Source organism: Rhamphochromis longiceps, linkage group LG4 (genome assembly GCF_057381845.1).
Source record: "Rhamphochromis longiceps isolate RC_006_pf linkage group LG4, R_longiceps_female_GT1.1, whole genome shotgun sequence".
Taxonomy (NCBI): domain Eukaryota; kingdom Metazoa; phylum Chordata; class Actinopteri; order Cichliformes; family Cichlidae; genus Rhamphochromis; species Rhamphochromis longiceps.
Window position 1 is genome coordinate 34221808 of NC_140560.1, and position 21737 is coordinate 34243544.

The window sequence follows — 21737 nt, forward strand, 5'->3', positions numbered from 1 at the left end:
CTCGCCTAGCTTGGGAGTCACCGCACCTAGTGCTCCGATTACCACGGGGACCACCGTTACCTTCACCCTCCACCATATATATATATATATATATATATATATATATATATATATATATATATATATATATATATATATATGTGTATGTTGTTAGAAGAAAACCAGCGAACATGATGGAAGACTAGAGAAATCACAGAGAGAGCTGGGGCACACTAACAGAGGTAAGTACAATTAGCAACTGAGTAATCACAGGAAATGAACAGCTGGTGACTGCTGACAAGCTGGTGTGAAGATCAGGGTTGGGACAAGGAGTCAGGTGTCACTCAAACAAACATTCGTAAATCTTTGTTTGGTGTCTTTCTCCCTTTTTTTTGTAATAACTCTTGAGCCAGGGTGTGACATTCATTCAATGTCAGCATGGCTGCCTTCCAGACTGGGCAGAGAAGTCAATGCATTGTCTTTCCATTAAAAAATTTCTGTTTTTAATTAAGCAGATTTGAAACAGTTTCTTGAGCTAAGTAAGATCTTGCCAACTCCCTCTCCAATCAGTGTACCATATTTAATTTTGAAAAGTTAATGAAGTACAATCAACTAATCTAGAGGTGCCTGTATAACTATTCTGAGTCTGAGGTCTCCCAGTTCTTCAGAGCCAGAGGTGGAGATCTGTGACTCTCTGAATGAATGCCAACATAAGAAAGAAATCAGCACTCTGGACTCTCCATGTTATCTTATCAGCAAATTATGCTGTGGCAATGTTGTGAAAGATTGTGGAAGCTCGGAGCACACACATGTCAATAAAAAGAGGTGTACGGGACATTCACTCTATTGGTCTTGCTGCAAACATCCAGGTAATACAACACTTACCTTTCTACTATTAAAATGGTTCTAAATGTAATGCAGGTTCAGTAAAAATCTGTTTTGTGAATTTCTTTTTGTAGTATTCTGTCTTGAGAATTTATTTGCATATATTATCAGACTGTTTCTATGCTTTGTTGTTTACAATGGGAAGCTACAATGGGAGTGATTATTTATTATTTCAGATTAACGGTAAACAGAGGTGTGGCCAAGGAGGATTTGGAGTAAATTATTTCAGTAATTCATATTAACATATACAATTACTAAGGGTTGCAAGATGCAATGTAATCTTGTAATGTAAATTACACAGGTAAAAGTCTAACATTGCTCCTAATGTGGCTATGATAATTGCTATTATGAGTGTTTATTTATTAGCATTTATAGTGTGGATGTGTTCAGTGGATGAATGGCTTTTAAACTAGGGCTGCTCAATTAATCGAATTGTAATCACGATTACGATCTGGGCTTTCAACGATCATTAAAAATGACTGAGCCGATTATTAGCCCCTCCCTCGTGCTTTACTCTCGCGCTGCTCCATGTGGCAAATCCAGCGCACCTCTCTGCATTTGGAACACGTGTCACAACAATTAAGAGGACCCGAGGAAAGCTCGGAAAGCTAAGCAGAAGTTATTTGGAGGAGAGTGACTGCCGTTGGTTGAAAAGAGAAGTAAAAAAAAACTTCAGTGGTGTGGAAACATTATGGATTCGCGGAGTCAAACGTGGATCAAGTAGACATAGTGTGTAAACTTTGCTACGGTGTCGTAACTGCACCACAGAGCAACACTGCAAAGTTCACGAAACATAGATGTTTACATTTTTCATTTATTTTTTTTATATTGCAAACATTTGCATTGTTATCAGTATTTGCACACTATTTTATATTATTTTTTAAAGTCATTATTATAGAACCGCGTAAGCTAGCGCAATAATTTGTTTTGCATATCGTTAGCTTCATAGCATAAGTGCCTAAGTCATTGACTTAGTCAAATGACTTAGGCAATTATGCTATGAAGCTAACGATATGAAACCAGAGGAGTTGAACTTACATCTTATGCCATCAGCTTGTCCTAGGTCACAGTTTCCTTCCACATAAAGCTTTGTAAAAATTGCATAAAAGGCACTTGCAGCAACAAAAACATAATATTCCAGAAACACGCTTTGCCGATCCGATCAGCTGTTCGTAACACTTCCCACATTGAACAAGACGTCAACGCGAACTATCGCATGTCCGCCATTTCCTGTCCGAAACCGGAAGTGACGTCATTTTCGCGGAAAATGTAGTTTTTTACTTGTAGGCCTTAAAAGCCTATACTGGTGTTTTTATAAGTCATGTTTGACTCTATACTTTTATGAATAGTTTCTGGAATGCTTAGAACTCGAATTGCACTGCTGGAAATAGTTTATTTTGATGCACATGCTGTTTTCTTTGCAAATTTGCATCATTGCTGTATCTCCAAAATAAAACTATGAAGACACTCAAAATAAATTTCCTGTGGTGGGAAACTATTTTGTACAACTTTTTTGTATTTAAAGTTTTGAGGGATAAGCCTCTTAAATTTCCCCAAGTAGAAATATATATGTAAAAAAAAACAAAAACTATTTTCAATTTTTTTGTAGTTTATTGCACTTTTTTGCAATTAATGTAATTACTATGGACTTAATGCATACAGATTATTAAAATATGGGCTATAACAGTTGTATTGATGTATAGCAACTTGAAATGCTCCCACAATTGGCACTACAACATGAAAAAAAAAATATATATATAAGCTCTGGCGGACTTGGTTCTATGGTAGGTCTTAAAGGGTTAAATAAATATCGTCAAATAATCGAGATCTCAATTTCAGTGAAAATAATCGTGATTATCATTTTTGCCATAATCGAGCAGCCCTATTTTAAACAGTACATTTACATAATGACTGAAGCTTCAGTCATTATGTAAATGTGAAAATGCTACATCCAGATGAACAGAATCAACTTTTTGGGAATCTTCTTGCCTGGAAGGCTGAGGATGTGTGAAGACTTTTTGGTGAATATGCTATAAGATCAGGTCAGCAATATGAGAATTCTTTGGCAGGATTGTTGAATGATTTTCTTACCAGTTACATTTTTTTTTCAGGTCTATGATTTCTTCCTCATAGTACTTTTTGCTGACTTAATCTTATGAGTTTTGTCTGTGCCATAGCTAAATATTCTATTTCAAGTAGAGTTGGTTTCATTGGTGACATGAAGTCCTTCATGAGATGTGTGAGAGAGAAATTCTATTTCTCCAGACTATTCCCATATTGAACAACTGTAAAACCATCCAAATACCATTTTCAGTGTCCATCATTCACAATAATAAATTTGTTGATTGGATCAACATTTTCTTCTGTGCTGCTTGTGTTGAGTGTAACACATTTTACTGCATTTCTTCATTTCAGAGTCACATTCAAACAGGTTTTTGAATTGCTCTTTGTCTGGGCTTGCACCCAGCATCAATTTGCCATGCGAGACCCTACCATGGGGCAAAACGCCCCCCAACAATATAGGCCCTGGGATCCCTGGGACACATAAACCTCTCCACCATGATAAGGTAGCAATTCACAGATTTTACATCCCTATTTCTTTTTTATATCTGTCTTATTTAGAACTAGTATGGAGGGGATCAGTGACCGTCTGTTCAGGCATAAGAACTTCAACTTTGTGACCAGTCTTACAACTCCAGAGTACCTAGACTCCCTTGAAAGCTTTGAAATAAAAGACAGCGATGTCTTCCTTGTGACTTATCCAAAGTCAGGTTGGTGAAAAATTTCACACATTGTTGGTATTTGCTGTTTTGTGCTGGCCAGACTGATCCACTGATCACCTCTAATGTCTTTCCCCACATCAGGTACTGTATGGGTTCAGCAGATCATGATTTCCATCCACGAAATGCATAGCTATCAGACTAAATATTCAACCAACATTGAGAGGATGCCGTGGCTGGAGTACAAGACAGCTGAATACGCTCTTCTTCCCTCTCCACGGCTCTTCGCCTCGCATCTCCCTGTACACATCATGCCTCCAGGAGTGAAGGAGAAGAAGCCAAAAGTCAGTACTTTATAGAAGTTGAAATCTTATTGAAGAAAGAGACAGTCTTGAAGTTTGAGAAAGTTAAAAGCATTTGATTACTTATTGTTGCAAAAATAAAGCAAATTAAATTTGTACTTGTGAAGATTAATTTAATTTTTTGTGATGTTACCTATTGGTCACTGAAGTTCAGTTTTTGAGGCTTGCACTTTGACTACTGGTAGCTTTTAGAAACCAGGAAATCCTAGCAAATGAAAATAGAGTGGTTGATCTTCAAAACAAATGTTGTTTTATGTTCTGCAAGAATTAAAACAATGATCCTCTGGGGTCATAAATCGAGGAATATGAGGGTCATTTTTAATCATACACTTCTACACAAACACATGGTCCCAGGTCCAAAAAGCTAGCACTAGCATTTGTTTTATTTTTAATGATTCTGTTTGATTTCAGATAGAGGAGATAGATAGAGGAAGAGAATCTAGCTGTCATGGTTCTGGGTCGGTGACCCAGCGCTTTGAGTTTATTATTATAATTTTTTCTAGTTTATTCTGATTTTGTATTAGTTCTTTGGGTTTGGTTGTCATGTTTATTATCCCAACCTGTGTCTCCCTCTGTGCTCTGCTCGGGTCCCCGAGTTTTGTGTTGTAAAGCAGTCTGTGTGTTTCCTGTTCTACTTTGTACGTCTGTGTCTCGTTATGCCCATTAGTTCCAGCTGTGTCCCCTCCTGTGTGCCATTTCCTGATTACCTGGTGTGTGTATTTATAGTATGTGTCTGCCTGTGCTCCTCGTCGTGTCCTCTGTGTTTCTCTGTGAAGCTTCTGCGTTACTCTGCATTCTTTTGGTGTTTTTTCCGTGTCTCTCTTCCCCTCGCCTCATGTCCTCCCTTTGTGTTAGTTTTCCCAGTTTAGGTTTATGTTCTGTTCTGCCCTCACCTTGGTTTTCTCTCTGTAAATAAATCTCCACTTGCATCTCCACTTCTATCTGCATCTTGAGTCCTCATTCATTCCACCACACAACTGCTGCCCCAGCCGTGACACTAGCATCCCAAGTGCCAACTTGCTTGAGCAACGTAGCGGACCGTATGTCGGGTGGCAAGAAAACTGCTAGAAGGTTGTCAGCATTCGGCTTCACGGAAGCTCAAATACAGACTTTAAAATGAATTTATAAAAATATTATCTGAAATCAAATTGTAACATTAAATTTTAAATTGCTTTTCTTTTAAACTAATGACATTAAATAGTGAATTATTACATTTTTAAAAAAATGTTTATTAAGATTTAAGATTTCAATTTAGTTTTTTTTTGGTGAATTATTACATTTAAGTGACAGACTTTTAATATTCAAATTTTTTTTTAAATATATTTCAGATCGTGTATTTGATGAGGAATCCAAAGGACAACATGGTGTCTTTTTATCACTTCAGCAGTGCTCTAGCAGACCTGGATACTCCCGAGAGTTTTGACCAGTTTTTTGAGTCGTACATAACAGGAAACGGTAAGTTTCCTCACCTTTAATCCCCATAATGGTATATCAATTACTGATTACTATAAAGTAATATTTTAACTTGTATGTATGTATGTATGTATGTATGTATGTACAATATATATATATAAACACAATTTAAAATATTACTCTATATATATATATATATATATATATATATATATATATATATATATATATATATATATATATATATATGTATAACACTAGAGGCCAACTCCAAGCCCATAGCACAAGTCACCATCAAGTGCGGGATCTACCAAGGAGATGCTCTGTCCCCACTGCTGTTCTGCATAGGCCTGAACCCCCTCAGTGAGATCATTAACAAGACTGGCTACGGATACCGACTATGGAACGGAGCAGTTGTCAGCCACCTCCTGTACATGGATGACATCAAGCTGTATGCCAAGAGTGAACGAGACATCGATTCACTGATCCACACTACCAGGCTATACAGCAATGACATTGGAATGTCGTTCGGACTGGAGAAGTGTAGTCGGATGGTAACAAAGAGAGGGAAGGTAGTCAGAACTGAGGGGATTGAACTACCAGAAGGCAACATTGCAGACATAGAGGACAGTTACAAGTACCTGGGGATCCCGCAGGCAAATGGGAACCATGAAGAGGCCACTAGAAAGGCTGCAACCACCAAGTACCTGCAGAGGGTCAGGCAAGTCCTGAGGAGTCAGCTGAATGGTAAGAACAAGATCCGGGCCATCAACACATACGCCCTGCCCGTGATCAGGTACCCTGCTGGGGTAATAGGCTGGCCAAAGGAGGAGATAGAAGCCACTGACATAAAGACAAGAAAGCTCCTGACCATGCATGGAGGGTTTCACCCCAAGTCCAGCACCCTGAGGCTGTACGCTAAGCGAAAGGAAGGGGGCCGGGGACTGGTGAGTGTCAGCACCACAGTCCAGGATGAGACAAGGAACATCCAAGAATACATTGGGAAGATGGCCCCAACTGACCGAGTGCTCAGTGAATACCTCAGGCAGCAGAAACCCAAGAAAGAGGAGGGAGACGAGGAACCATCATGGAAGGACAGGCCCCTGCACGGTATGTACCACCGGCAGATAGAGGAGGTGGCTGATATCCAGAAATCCTACCAGTGGCTGGACAAAGCTGGACTGAAAGACAGCACAGAGGCACTAATCATGGCAGCACAAGAACAAGCTCTGAGCACAAGATCCATAGAGGCTGGGGTCTATCACACCAGGCAAGACCCCAGGTGCAGGCTGTGTAAAGATGCCCCAGAGACAATCCAGCACATAACAGCAGGGTGCAAGATGCTAGCAGGCAAGGCATACATGGAACGCCATAACCAAGTGGCCGGCATAGTGTACAGGAACATCTGTGCCGAGTATAACCTGGAAGTCCCGAGGTCAAAATGGGAGATGCCCCCAAGGGTGGTGGAGAATGACCGAGCTAAGATCCTGTGGGACTTCCAGATACAGACGGACAAAATGGTGGTGGCTAACCAACCGGACATAGTGGTGGTAGACAAACAGAAGAAGACGGCCGTAGTGATCGATGTAGCGGTTCCGAATGACAGCAATATCAGGAAGAAGGAACACGAGAAGCTGGAGAAATACCAAGGGCTCAGAGAAGAGCTCGAGAGGATGTGGAGGGTGAAGGTAACGGTGGTCCCCGTGGTAATCGGAGCACTAGGTGCGGTGACTCCCAAGCTAGGCGAGTGGCTCCAGCAGATCCCGGGAATAACATCGGAGATCTCTGTCCAGAAGAGTGCAGTCCTGGGAACAGCTAAGATACTGCGCAGGACCCTCAAGCTCCCAGGCCTCTGGTAGAGGACCCGAGCTTGAAGGATAAACCGCCCGCAGGGGCGTGCTGGGTGTTTTTTATATATATATTAGGGGTGCAACGATATTCGTATCGATATTGAACCGTTCGATACAGTGCTTTCGGTTCGGTACGCATATGTATCGAACAATACAACATTTGTAATTTATTTTATCAACTTTCCTTCTGACGATGCTGTCTGTGTTGAGCGCTAAGTGAATCTGCGTTCGACTACTCCGCCTAGGCTGCACTGTCGAGCGCAGATCCACTGAGCGCTCAACACAGACAGCATCGTCAGAAGGAATAGTGCAGGGCAAGCTAGCAAGACAGAAGTTAAGCTCTCCTTGCAACATAGACCTCCCCCACCCTTCAGATCTGGTGTTTGGAATTATTTTGGTTTTCATGTGACGTATGACCCTGAAGGTAAGCGCGTCATGGACTAAAGTAAAACAGTATGTTGGATGTGCCATGCAATGCTCAACTACATGGGTGGGAACTAGTGTGTTAGCGCAGTTAGCTCGTTAACGTGTTGGCCGTCTAGCCCCATGCACGGGACTATCAGGGGTAGCTCGTTAACGGAGATTTGCCGTGTTGTGGCGTTAAGGTCATTTCAACGAGATTAACCTGAAAGCTCTAGTGGGAACACAACGAATATGACTGCACATTTACGCCGACATCATCCTAGTGCAAAGACAAGTGGAAGCAGACAAAAACAAGCAAGCATGCTACTAACTTTAGCCGAGTCATTTAGACAGCCGTTAGCACATGATTCTCCTTATGGGGACCTCATGTGTTTAATATGCTGCTGAGAAGCGGATAGTATAGCTTTTATTTTGGAAAGAGACATTTCTCTGTAATAAACTCTCTTTTCCAAAGATGAGTGATTACTCAATCAGATACAGGGCTTGCAAAATCGCTAGCCCGACGTCCCGGGGCTAGCGATTTTTCCAGTCGGGCTACCAAAATCTTTCTCTGCCCTGCCCGTCGGGCTATTGTAGGAAGGAAAAATATATGTCAATGCTTTTGCATTCTTTCAGAAATGTAGCTGGGTAATTATGTCATTGGCATCGGTGAGCCACTGTCAATATGTGACATATTGAAATCGCGTTTGAATTTGCGCTTGTTTTTTTGCTTTCACTTTGCAATCGTGCGAACTGTGTATAGAGAGCGACAGCACTGATCTGTGAGTGATGATAATTTGTGCACCAATTCCTCTGACATCGTCTTATTAATCGTTAGCTTACTATGCAAACATGACAAGTGAAATCTCCCGCAGCTTAAACATATGAGAGGTTGATCGCGCAGAGAATCGCTGAGCTTATGTGAGTGTGTGTGTAAAAGCAGCAGGATAAGACAGGTCAGGGTGAAGAAGTGACAGCCAAAAAAAAGCTCACCACAAAACGGAGAAGTTATGACAAATCAGACTATAAGGCAAAAAGAAAGTGCAGCTTTATGGTTTCATGGACAAAATAATTTCTGTGGCTGCGATATGATGAGCTAAATAACCAGGGGTGCACATAAGTGGTCCGCAGGTGCGCATTCGCTGTCAAAATAAAAAACACGCACAAGGGTTAGGGTTAAATTTAAAAACTGTACTTTTGAGTTAAAATATATATTTATAATTTTAATAAATGACAAATTAAAAAGGCATGAACATTTTTTGTATCGAAAAAATATCAAACCGTGAATTTTGTGTATCGTTGCACCCCTAATATATATATATATATATATATATATATATATATATATATATATATATATATATATATATATATCAATCATTCTTAGTTCCTTAACTGTGCACTACAAGGTGACCAGATCTTGCAGACTTTAGAAACCTGTTAGGTTTGTATGCAGTAAATAGGCCATTTAATTATTCCTAACCAGGCATATAATGTAAAGTCATTTCTGCATCTTTTATATACATTCTGGAAAAAGTACATTGTACAATATCTAGGACTGGTTGTTGATTTCAATAAAATATTGTTGCATGTCAGCAGGGGTGGTCCTAGCCTGTTTGGTGCCCTGGGCGAACACGCCAACAAACTAAGGCTGTCAACGATCACGATTAACGCAATTAAAATTTTTAACGCAATCAACAAACTTTGGACAAATTGCCCGAAATGCGTCACTTTACAAACGGTGCCCCATAAGTAGGCATGATTAATGGGCAAAAGAGTGTATGTTCTGATGTTTTTGTTGATCTAGTGTTTTAGAAACTCGTCCAAGTCTAAAACCACACAAAAGATACTGTCAAACTGTCCCATGGCCAGGGGTGGATCTAGAGAACTTTTATGAGGGTGGCTTGGAAATCAAAATCATTTCTGTGGCTGCGATATGACGAGCTAAATAACCAGGGCTGCACATAAGTGGTCCGCAGGTGCGCATTCGCTGTCATAATAAAAAACACGCACAAGGGTTAGGGTTAAATTTAAAAACTGTACTTTTCAGTTAAAATATATATTTATAATTTGAATAAATGACAAATTAAAAATGTATCGAAAAAATATCGAACCGTGACACCAAAGTATCGAACCGAACCATGAATTTTGTGTATCGTTGCACCCCTAATATATATATATATATATATATATAACAAACACCCAGAAGGCCCTTCGGGCGGTTTATCCTTCAAGCTCGGGTCCTCTACCAGAGGCCTGGGAGCTTGAGGGTCCTGCGCAGTATCTTAGCTGTTCCCAGGACTGCGCTCTTCTGGACAGAGATCTCCGATGTTGTTCCCGGGATCTGCTGGAGCCACTCGCCTAGCTTGGGAGTCACCGCACCTAGTGCTCCGATTACCACGGGGACCACCGTTACCTTCACCCTCCACATCCTCTCGAGCTCTTCTCTGAGCCTCTATATATATATATATATATATATATATATATATATATATATATATATATATATATATATATATATATATATATATATATATATATATATATATAGAGAGAGAGAGAGAGAGAGAGAGCAGCTGGATAGCGTAGTGGTTAAACTACACGCCTTTGGAACAGAGGATCGCAAGTTCGATTCCTGCCTGGGGCGTCTGTATCCAGTAAGGGTCCTAAGGCTAGACCCCCTATGCTAAGCAAGCCTACCGCAGACATGAGCGAGACAGATAAATATGAAGGCATGCCGGCTCGGACGTCGCCGGATCAACAAGGTCCGCGTCAGGTGTTGAGGAACCAGGGCACCCTGACGAAAAGTGGGCTACTGGAACAAGAAGGCATCGGTGGGCAAGGGACGAAAACAGGGCGTTGTTGGAATGCTACTACGCAAGTAACCCCGGCGGAAGGGGCTACATGAATAGGATGAGGGACCTATGGATTCTTCGATACCCAACATCCACAATGACGGCGAAACAACTAGTAGCTCAGTGTTCCAACATTCGAAAGAAGGGACTGCTCTCACAGCTAGAGATTGACGAGGTACAACACAAATGCTACGGCAAGGAGGAGTCAGGACGCCAGGTCAGGGGGGAGATATCATCACCCCCACCCGAGATTGGGTACATAGCCCCAAGTGCGATAGGAGAAGGATCATTGAGTGCGAGAGGAACTGACCTGAAAAATAGGATCATGGCCAAGCTTGAAACCTGGATCCCCCGTAGCCGGTTACCAAGATTACGTGAAGTACCCTCAGAAGGTCTGCTAGATGATGTTAATGCAGCACTACGGACGATACCTACAACCACGATTACCGACACTAACAAGCTGATCTACAATACGGCAGCAGTGATCAGTGAGATGCTTGGCTACAAGTTGAACAGCCACAAGGGGCAGTACCCTCCATGGAGAAGGAGGCTAGAGGGCAAGATCAAAGTAGCACGGAGGGAGGTTAGCCAACTAACAGAGTTGCAGAAAGGTGCGACAAATAAGGTGCCTAAGAAATACAGCAAGCTGTCCATACCTGAGGCCTTGGAAACTGCCAAGCAAAGACTCACAGCCTTGGCCAGCCGCTTGAGGAGGTACACCAGAGAGATAGAAGGCAGGAGAATAAACCAGCTGTTCTCCACAGAACCAGCAAAGGTGTACTCTCAGTGGCAAGGGAACAATAAGAGAACAGCACCACCAAGGCTGGAGACGGAGCAATACTGGAAGAGCATATGGGAGAAGGATGCAACCCATAACGGCAATGCTCAGTGGCTAGTGGATCTGAGGGCAGACCACAGCGACCTCCCTGAACAGGGTCCAGTAACCATCACAGTGGCAGATATCCAAGAAAGGGTCTCCAGTATGAAGAGTTGGACAGCACCAGGGCCCGACATGGGTCACGCCTACTGGCTGAAGAAGCTGACTGCACTCCACGAGCGTCTGGCAGCACAAATGAACCAGCTGCTAGTTAACGAGAGACACCCGGAATGGCTAACCGAAGGTCGGACGGTCCTGATCCCCAAGGACCCCAAGAAGGGACCGGTCCCCTCCAACTACCGACCAATAACCTGCCTCAGTACTACATGGAAGCTCCTGTCAGGCATCATATCGGCTAAGATGAACAGGCACATGGGTCAATACATGAGCGGGACACAGAAAGGAATTGGCAAGAATACCAGAGGTGCAAAACACCAGCTACTGGTAGACAGAACAATCAGCCGAGACTGCAAGACCAGACTGACCAACCTGTGCACTGCCTGGATTGATTACAAGAAGGCCTATGACTCAATGCCCCACAGCTGGATACTGGAATGCCTAGAATTGTACAAGATCAATGGGACCCTAAGAGCCTTCATCAGGAACTCAATGGGGATGTGGCGTACAACACTAGAGGCCAACTCCAAGCCCATAGCACAAGTTACCATCAAGTGCGGGATCTACCAAGGAGATGCTCTGTCCCCACTGCTGTTCTGCATAGGCCTGAACCCCCTCAGTGAGATCATTAACAAGACTGGCTACGGATACCGACTACGGAACGGAGCAGTTGTCAGCCACCTCCTGTACATGGATGACATCAAGCTGTATGCCAAGAGTGAACGAGACATCGATTCACTGATCCACACTACCAGGCTATACAGCAATGACATTGGAATGTCGTTCGGACTGGAGAAGTGTAGTCGGATGGTAACAAAGAGAGGGAAGGTAGTCAGAACTGAGGGGATTGAACTACCAGAAGGCAACATTGCAGACATAGAGGACAGTTACAAGTACCTGGGGATCCCGCAGGCAAATGGGAACCATGAAGAGGCCGCTAGAAAGGCTGCAACCACCAAGTACCTGCAGAGGGTCAGGCAAGTCCTGAGGAGTCAGCTGAATGGTAAGAACAAGATCCGGGCCATCAACACATACGCCCTGCCCGTGATCAGGTACCCTGCTGGGGTAATAGGCTGGCCAAAGGAGGAGATAGAAGCCACTGACATAAAGACAAGAAAGCTCCTGACCATGCATGGAGGGTTTCACCCCAAGTCCAGCACCCTGAGGCTGTACGCTAAGCGGAAGGAAGGGGGCCGGGGACTGGTGAGTGTCAGCACCACAGTCCAGGATGAGACAAGGAACATCCAAGAATACATTGGGAAGATGGCCCCAACTGACCGAGTGCTCAGTGAATACCTCAGGCAGCAGAAACCCAAGAAAGAGGAGGGAGACGAGGAACCATCATGGAAGGACAGGCCCCTGCACGGTATGTACCACCGGCAGATAGAGGAGGTGGCTGATATCCAGAAATCCTACCAGTGGCTGGACAAAGCTGGACTGAAAGACAGCACAGAGGCACTAATCATGGCAGCACAAGAGCAAGCTCTGAGTACAAGATCCATAGAGGCTGGGGTCTATCACACCAGGCAAGACCCCAGGTGCAGGCTGTGTAAAGATGCCCCAGAGACAATCCAGCACATAACAGCAGGGTGCAAGATGCTAGCAGGCAAGGCATACATGGAACGCCATAACCAAGTGGCCGGCATAGTGTACAGGAACATCTGTGCCGAGTATAACCTAGAAGTCCCGAGGTCAAAATGGGAGATGCCCCCAAGGGTGGTGGAGAATGACCGAGCTAAGATCCTGTGGGACTTCCAGATACAGACGGACAAAATGGTGGTGGCTAACCAACCGGACATAGTGGTGGTAGACAAACAGAAGAAGACGGCCGTAGTGATCGATGTAGCGGTTCCGAATGACAGCAATATCAGGAAGAAGGAACACGAGAAGCTGGAGAAATACCAAGGGCTCAGAGAAGAGCTCGAGAGGATGTGGAGGGTGAAGGTAACGGTGGTCCCCGTGGTAATCGGAGCACTAGGTGCGGTGACTCCCAAGCTAGGCGAGTGGCTCCAGCAGATCCCGGGAATAACATCGGAGATCTCTGTCCAGAAGAGCGCAGTCCTGGGAACAGCTAAGATACTGCGCAGGACCCTCAAGCTCCCAGGCCTCTGGTAGAGGACCCGAGCTTGAAAGGATAAACCGCCCGCAGGGGCGTGCTGGGTGTTGTTATATATATATATATATATACAGGGAGTGCAGAATTATTAGGCAAATGAGTATTTTGTCCACATCATCCTCTTCATGCATGTTGTCTTACTCCAAGCTGTATAGGCTCGAAAGCCTACTACCGATTAAGCATATTAGGTGATGTGCATCTCTGTAATGAGAAGGGGTGTGGTCTAATGACATCAACACCCAACACCCAAAATTACAAATCCTACCATGTGGATTCATGGATTTTTTTTTCACATTCTGTCTCTCACAGTTGAAGTGTACATCTGGTGCAAATTACTGACCTCTGTCATCATTTTAAGTGGGGGAACTTGCACAATCGGTGGCTGACTAAATACTTTTTTGCCCCACTGTATATATATATATATATATATGTATATATGTATATATATATTTACACGTATACATGTATGTGTATATGTATGTATAAAAATATACGAAGTAACATGTTGACATATGTTAATAAATTGACATGTACTGTTTCTTCATTAGTTACTTTTAGTAACAGATTTTGCGTTAAAAATTCTAATTATTTGGCTTGTTTGGCTTAACTGCATTTTCAGTTGTTTGTAGACACATTTGATCTCTAAGGTTATTTTTCATTCAAATGGCAATAACATTTGCCTTTAGGTGACTATACAAATAGAACTGAATTGATTCGCTAATCAATCAATCAATCAATCAATCAATAAATCAATCAATCTTTATTTATAAAGCACTTTTCATACAAAAAAAAATGTAGCACAAAGTGCTTTACATGGTTAAAAGCAGCCCACCCCACCCTCCAACTCACTCCCCACACTCTCATCCTCTAATCCTGTCATACCTTTATTCACATAAATATTTGAGAATCGTCGAGGAAGAATTATTGATAGATTATCATGACCATGGGCCATGCACCATAGACAGCAGACAGAAACAAATAAAACTGTTTATTATCATCATCATCATCATCATCATTGTTTATTTGTATAACACTTTAAGAACACACCAGGCAGACCAAAATGCTGAACAACACAGATCAAAACAACTACCAAATTAAACATACCATAAAATCATTACATACAATAAAATAAATAAGAAGGTGTCAGTTTCCTACAGAGTTAAAAGCCAGGGAATAAAAATAGGTTTTCAATCTGGACTTAAAGATGAAATGTCTCTTTCCTGATGACGCTTATCTAATTTGGAGGGGAAGGTTATTCCAGAGCATCGGAGCCGCAATTGAAAATGCTCGGTCTCCTCTGTATTTCAGCCGCGACTTAGGGACCGACAGCAACAGCTGCTCAGCTGAACGGAGCGAGCGAGGAGGAACATGTGGCTTCAGCAAGTCAGATAAGTAGACAGGAGCCAGACCATTTAAAGATTTAAAAACCAATAAAAGGACTTTAAAACGAACCCTAAATTCAATGGGAAGCCAATGCAAGGAAGCGAGAACCGGAGTGATGTGATCGAATTTCCTACTACCGGTTAAAAATCGTGCCGCCGCATTTTGCACTAACTGCAGGCGTGACAAGGTGCCCGACCTGACCCCTATTAAAAGGGAATTACAATAGTCCAGACATGAGGTGATAAAAGCATGAATAAGAGTTTCCAAATTGGGTTTGGAAAGGAAAGGCTTAACCTTCGACAGGCGTCTGAAGTGATAAAAAGCTGATTTTACCACCCCATTTACATGACCTTCAAAAGTAAGCACAGAATCAAGTTTAACACCAAGATTAGTGATTGAACTTTTCAGATGAGAGGTCAAATCACCAAAATCAACATCTGGAGAATCTGGAGCGATGTGGGCCATATAAAATTGCTTCCGTTTTGCGACCATTAAAATTCAAAAAATTATTTGCCATCCATAATTTTATATCGCTGAGACAGTCAAGCAGTGATTGACATGGGGAGGTATCCAAATGACTAAAAGGTAAATAAAGCTGACAGTCATCGGCATACAAATGAAATGACACTCCGTGTTTACGAAAAATCGCACCAAGGGGGAGTAAATACAGCGAGAAAAATAATGGCCCAAGGATAGATCCCTGGGGCACACCCAAAAGCAGAGGGGCCACAGAGGAAGTGGCCAGCCCCAGCTTGACACAAAAACTCCTTTTGGAAAGCTATGATTTTATCCATGATAATGCCAAATCAGAAATTCCCACACAGTGGTGTAAGCGGGAGATCAGCAGGTCATGGTCCACTGTGTCAAATGCAGCTGTCATGTCCAATAACACAAGCACAGCATATTTACCACGATCAGTAGCAACAAGAATGTCATTCATAACTTTAACAAGAGCTGTCTCCGTACTGTGAAAGGGCTTAAAACCAGATTGGAAGACAGTTGCGAGTCATTCAAATAATCCAACAGCTGGGTATGTACAATCCTCTCCAAGATCTTGCTTAAAAAGGGAAGCTTGGAGATAGGTCTAAAATTTGACATAATAGAACTATCAAGGCCAGGTTTCTTAAGTAACGGGTGTATGACTGCATGTTTAAACCCACTAGGAACTTGACCGGTTAACAGACTAGTATTGATAATTTTCAGGATATAAGGTCCAATGATGGGAAATACTTTTTGGAGAAAGCAGGGAGTAACAACATTGTTCGGGGAGCCACAAGGCTTAGCATGTAGCACCAACTCCTCTAAATCACGCAGAGAAATCGGTGCAAAAGCAGAGAATAGGCTTGAGCAAGGAGCATGCATGGCCGGATCAACAATAGGTGGGATCAGAGGCCTCAGGCTAGCAATCTTGTCCACAAAACAGGTAATAAACTTATTGCACATAGCCTCAGAGGACGGCAACAGGTCATAACCCTCCAAGTTAAGTACAGAATTTCTAGTATTGTATAAAACACGAGGGTTATGAGAGTTGGCCAAAATAAGTTGAGAAAAGTAGGAGTGTTTATCGGCCTTAACTGCCCTCTGATAAGTTTTCCAACTAATCTTTAGGGCTTCCAGGGAGACATGCAATCTATCTTTTTTCCACTGTCTTTCACATTTCCTACATTGTCTTCTAATAGCTCGGGTACGATCTGTTAACCATGAACTAGTCTTAGATTTACATTTTCTTAGTCTCAAAGGGGCAACAACATCAAGCACAGATTTACAAGCAAAGTCAAAATACAAAAGTAGGTCATCTGCAGTGGGCAAGTCAGGGGCATAAGACATTAATTTTTCAAACAGTATAGAAAACCGCTCAGCAGAATCAGAGCCAAAGGCACGATAACATGGAGCCTGATTTGCAAAAGCATTAGCAGGAGCAATATCAAATAAGATAGGCATATGATCAGAGAAAACTGCATCTTCAACACGTACATTGCAAACAGATAAACCATGAGATAAAACTAAGTCCAGTGTGTGACCACCAGAGATGGGTAGTAACGCGTTACGTGTTACTGTAATCTGATTACTTTTTTCAGGTAACGAGTAAAGTAAGGGATTACTATTGCAAAAAAGGTAATTAGATTACCGTTACTTTCCCGTAGGAACACTGCGTTACTAAAACCGTGATTTTTTTGCGAGAATGTCTCATGACAATGATGCAAGCGAGTGCGACGTTCGTGACAACAGCTGTATGCAGATCAACAATGGATCATATATCGAGTGCAGGAGAGAGTATGAGCGTGCAGCGTTTAAAGCGTGGAAGTACTGACTACTTCCATAAAAAGTGACAAAAACATTAGCGTCCATTGTGCGTGGGAAGAAAACTTCTTTTTACAGCGAAAAAAAAACCCTAAACAAGCACCGAGTGCGCAACGACGTAATGGGAAATTCACATAGAAACTCGCGGATTCTTCCACTGACCGCTGCAGCACACCTGCACCAGGGCAAACCTCCGCCTACCCCACTCCTGCTTTACAAGTGAAAATAGAGCAACAGGACCGCTGAGTCTTTGATTTTATTTATTTTCTGCTGTGTTTTACTTGCATCTATTTGAAAGAGTGAGTGTAAACACAAAAAATATTTTATTTTATGTGCTGGAATGTGCAGAAAATAGGTTTAAATGTTAAACTAATTTCTTCCAGTCAGTGAATGCTGCATATAATTTAATTGTTGCTTGATGCATAAAGTTAAAAGATTAAAACTGTTAAAACAAGTTTTAAAAAAAGAGACTTTTCCATTGATTACATTTTGTATGATGGATTATGCAGAAAAAGTAAAATTTGGTCTGAAAGATCTATCGCTTTATCACCTATTCAGATTGTAAATCGTGTTTTTTAAAAAGTAACTAAGTAACTAAGTAATTAATTACTTTTGAAAACAAGTAATCAGTAAAGTAACAGGATTACTTTTTGGGGAAGTAATCAGTAATTAGTTACTGATTACTTTTTTCAAGTAACTTGACCAACACTGGTGACCACGTTCTTGAGTGGCACCACTAACAGATGGGACAAAATTAAAAGAGTTCACTAAGGCAAGGAAGTCCTTGGCCAGAGGCTTCCCCAGACAGCAAAAGTGTATGTTAAAATCACCAAGCAGGAGGATCTGGTCATACCGTGAGGCACAGTCAGCAAGAAACTCTGAGAACTCGGATAAGAAGACCTTGTTATATTTCGGGGGGCAATAAACAATCGCACATAACAACGAATGCGAGTGGCCCAGTTTACATAAACAGAGTTCAAAACTGGTGTAGTGAGACGAAGGGAAAAGCTGCTTCAAGTCCAAGTGAGCCTTAAAAACAGCAGCAAGCCAGCAGCTCTTGGAACATTAAAAAAGGTACAGTCAGCAGGTACTAGTTCAATGAAACCGCTCAACTCACCGGGAGAAATCCAGGTTTCAGTCAGGAAGAGCAAATCCAGAACACGAGAAAGAAAAAAATCCTTCAATATGAAGGTCTTATTTGCCACCGACCTGGTATTTATTACACCCAGCCTGAGAGGAACTGGGTCCAAAACTTCCAACGCATTAGCAAGCAGATCCACCGGTCGAAGGTTTTTCTTGTCAACTCCGTGCCAGTGTAAATGTCGTAGAGGAAAGAGATTTGCAGGACCATTTTTGAAAGACCCAACAACAGGAATCAACCAGGAATCCACCGGGTCCAAGGCACGCAATGGCACCAAGAGTCGCAGACAAAAACGGCGATCAATCAATGTTTAAAGAAATCTATATCTCTAAATGTTTTGTCTTTTCTGTCATGTGATTCATCTCGCAGCTCTACATGTTTGAAAGACTTGACCTGAAGGTTTCAGTGTGAGACAACAGTGGTACCACTTTAGTGACTTTGTGGTGCTGTGCTAGTATGTTAGCACAGGCACCATTTTGTGTGTGTGTGTGCGTGTGTGTAAACTCAATTAAATGAGAACGCCAAATAACTGGATGCATTATGCCAATATACAGTTTATGGGTCATCCTGGTTTGACCATGTCAGGGAGTGGTATTTAAACAGAGACCAGTACAACATCCTCTTCCTGACCTACGAGGAAATGATTTTGGTAAGATGTTTCTTCAAACTTTTGTTGTTCATTAAAAAACTCAAACAAAATATCTGGCTGAGTTTAAGGTTCTTTTTCTCTTGCCTTCCTGCTTTTCTTTCAGGACCTGAAAGGATCAGTGAAGAAGATCTGCAACTTCTTAGGGAAAAACTTGACTGAAGCCACCATCAGTCAAGTTGTGGAAAAAGCTAAGTTTGAGAACATGAAGAAGGACTCGAAAGCAAACTATGAGCACATGCCACCAGAGCAGTTCAGTGGAAAATTCTTGCGCAAAGGTAACATAACAGACCTGCAGCTGCTGTGCAGAAAAATGTGATATCAGTGTATCAGGTGTTGTGTTTTTGTCTTCATTACAGGTCAGATTGGAGACTGGAAGAACACACTGACTGTTGCACAGAGTGAAAGAGTGGATCAAGTCCTCCAGGAGAAACTTGGTGATTTGCCTTTAAAGTTCATCTGGGAATAAGCAGAGCAGCTCTTCAGGGTCTCCCAGGAGTTTTAAAAGCATTGATTTCATTCATTGGAAAGCCTTAAAATGTGTTTTTCTGCTATTTTAATTTTCAAAAAAACAACAAATGATTAATGTTTGTTTACCCAAGATTGATTCATGTTACGTAGATCATGATTCCAGGAATCAACAGTAAAATGTAAATCAGTCAACATATCTGACATGTCTGAAACCAGTACACGGCACTTTGGATTCTCATAATTTCTGAATAGTCATTAACTATTGATTTTTTTTAATCACATCACTTTTGACAGTATGCCCTGACCTTCAAATAGAAGAAAATTCTTGAAATAAATGTACTTTTGCCATGAAGAAAGTCTGACCTTTGATTAACCTACAAGTGATTTCTCTTCCCATGAGTCAGCAGCCAAGACAGAAGTATCTTATTCATTTGTGTAGAAGAATTAAAAGGAAAGGATCCTACTTTGGTAACAAACAAAACATTACAAAAAGAAATGGTGCAATTGCAGTGTTATTTTGGTTAAAGTGTGGTTCAGCATGACATTCTTCCTTTATTTAATCCTATACAGAATCAAACCTCAGACCTGTAAATGGCATCCACTGAATATCATTTAATTAATAAGTGAAATACAGCTTAGAGAGTGATATTATACCCCTTTCGTCAAAAAAAGTGACAGGTTACTTCCGGAGCTCATTAATTATTCATGAGCTCCGGAAGTCCGGAAGTAATTAAATTATTCATGAGCTCCGGAAGTCCGGAAGTAATTAAGTAATAAAAATATGATATTCATAAAAATATGATATTCATAAAAATATGATATTCATAAAAATATAATTGATTATTTAGAAAGTTTCTTATATATCAAAATAGCATTCTTTTATTTCTTTAAGCAATTAAATTTTTATTTTTATTTTTTTATGCTCAAAAAACGCCATCTGGTGGCGGGTCAGTGTGTGTGCGCGCGCCCGCGCGCGCCCGAGGCTGTGTGTCTGGGCGCGCGGGGGCGCGCCCGTGTCTCCGGACCGTGCTCTCTCGGGCTCCGTGCTCATGTGTTTAAAAATGTATTAAACCATATTAAAATTGTTTAGTTAAACTTGTGCTTTTGTAACGTTCAGTATGGATCTAGCGTAGAGAGCAAATGCTGTCTGTCCCGTGTGGAGAGACGAATATTCTTTCCTGTGGATCGCACAAGCACTGGTGGTGAAGAATTCGGGGAACTCGTACCAATAAAGGTGTCCAAGTCAGAGATATCTAGAAAGTTTGATAAAAATGAAAAAAGAGGGTAAATGTTTTGTTTTTCTTGTCCAATTAGCTGTTAAGAAGGGGAACAAGAATGAACCAAACCTACCAATTCGATCGAGATACTCAAAAAAAGAGGAGTTGAGCAGGTTTATCTCAGAGTCTGAAAAGAAATAACATCGAGTATTTACAAACGGGGAAAAAACAGTAAAAATATAAACATTATATGAACAAGAGTGAGAAAAAATGAGGTACCTGATGAGGCCATGATCGCTGCTATAGTTTAACTTACAAACGCACTTTTTAGCTCTGAGTGTTAGAGGGGAGCTTATATATGTTTTAAAAAGTGTATTCCAAGTGTTACAGAGCCTATTTGCATGGCTCTTTTGAAGATGAAAGGATTGACAGAATGGTAAAAAGGAAAATGCGAAAATGTAGTTAGAGAGGAAGATTAACACTTACCGAGTGATATGCACATAGGGCACGCGAAGGTAGTTGTTGATCCCTGGTTTCATGGCTGTTGAGCTCGCAAGCAGTCTGAGCGGCGCCAGTTGTTGATACGTCTGAAGTCAGATCTCTTCTGAGGGTTCGAAGATAGTCTTAACATCAGCGGGAGATCGTAAAATCAGACCTGGAGCGGATTGGCTAACCGGGGTGCGAAGGGAGCGGTGCAAGGGTTATGTGATTGGCAGCGGGGCGCAGTGAGGCGGAGTTGGTCTAAGGGGGGAATTTTCAAACGAGGTAAGCAGCGCATTAGGGAGCAGAGCGCGGAGCGAACAAGCAGGACAAATTGTGCTCTGGAAGCTGTTGCGGGTCGGTGCGATTAAGAGCGAGGTAGAACTTAGACTCTGCGTAGAATTTTAGAGGTAGCTAGCAAGAGGCAAGTTTTTGAAGAAAAAAGAGTAAGGAGCTTTCCCAATGTTTTTGGATTATAGCGCTTTTTTTTGGGAATAGAGGGGTAGCTAACAAGTTATTCTA

The 21737-nt window shown here is 41.8% G+C and overlaps 1 protein-coding gene and 1 long non-coding RNA gene across 2 annotated transcripts; one reads left to right on the top strand and one right to left on the bottom strand.

Annotated features, from left to right (window-relative positions):
- The first annotated feature begins 779 nt into the window (after nt 1-779).
- Nucleotides 780-19975, top strand: LOC146672169 (amine sulfotransferase-like). The gene is made up of 7 exons (XM_085404700.1): nt 780-848; nt 3487-3635; nt 3729-3928; nt 5275-5401; nt 18956-19050; nt 19154-19325; nt 19407-19975. The coding sequence occupies exons 2-7, from the start codon at nt 3494-3496 to the stop codon at nt 19514-19516; spliced, it is 846 nt and encodes a 281-aa protein (XP_085260826.1). The 5' UTR covers nt 780-848; nt 3487-3493; the 3' UTR covers nt 19517-19975.
- Nucleotides 19976-20110: 135 nt separating this feature from the next.
- LOC146672170 (uncharacterized) lies at nt 20111-21369 on the bottom strand. The gene is made up of 3 exons (XR_014911536.1): nt 21222-21369; nt 20869-20922; nt 20111-20771 (listed from the first exon to the last, which is right to left on the bottom strand). It is a non-coding gene; the product is annotated as an uncharacterized LOC146672170 (long non-coding RNA).
- Nucleotides 21370-21737: the final 368 nt, after the last annotated feature.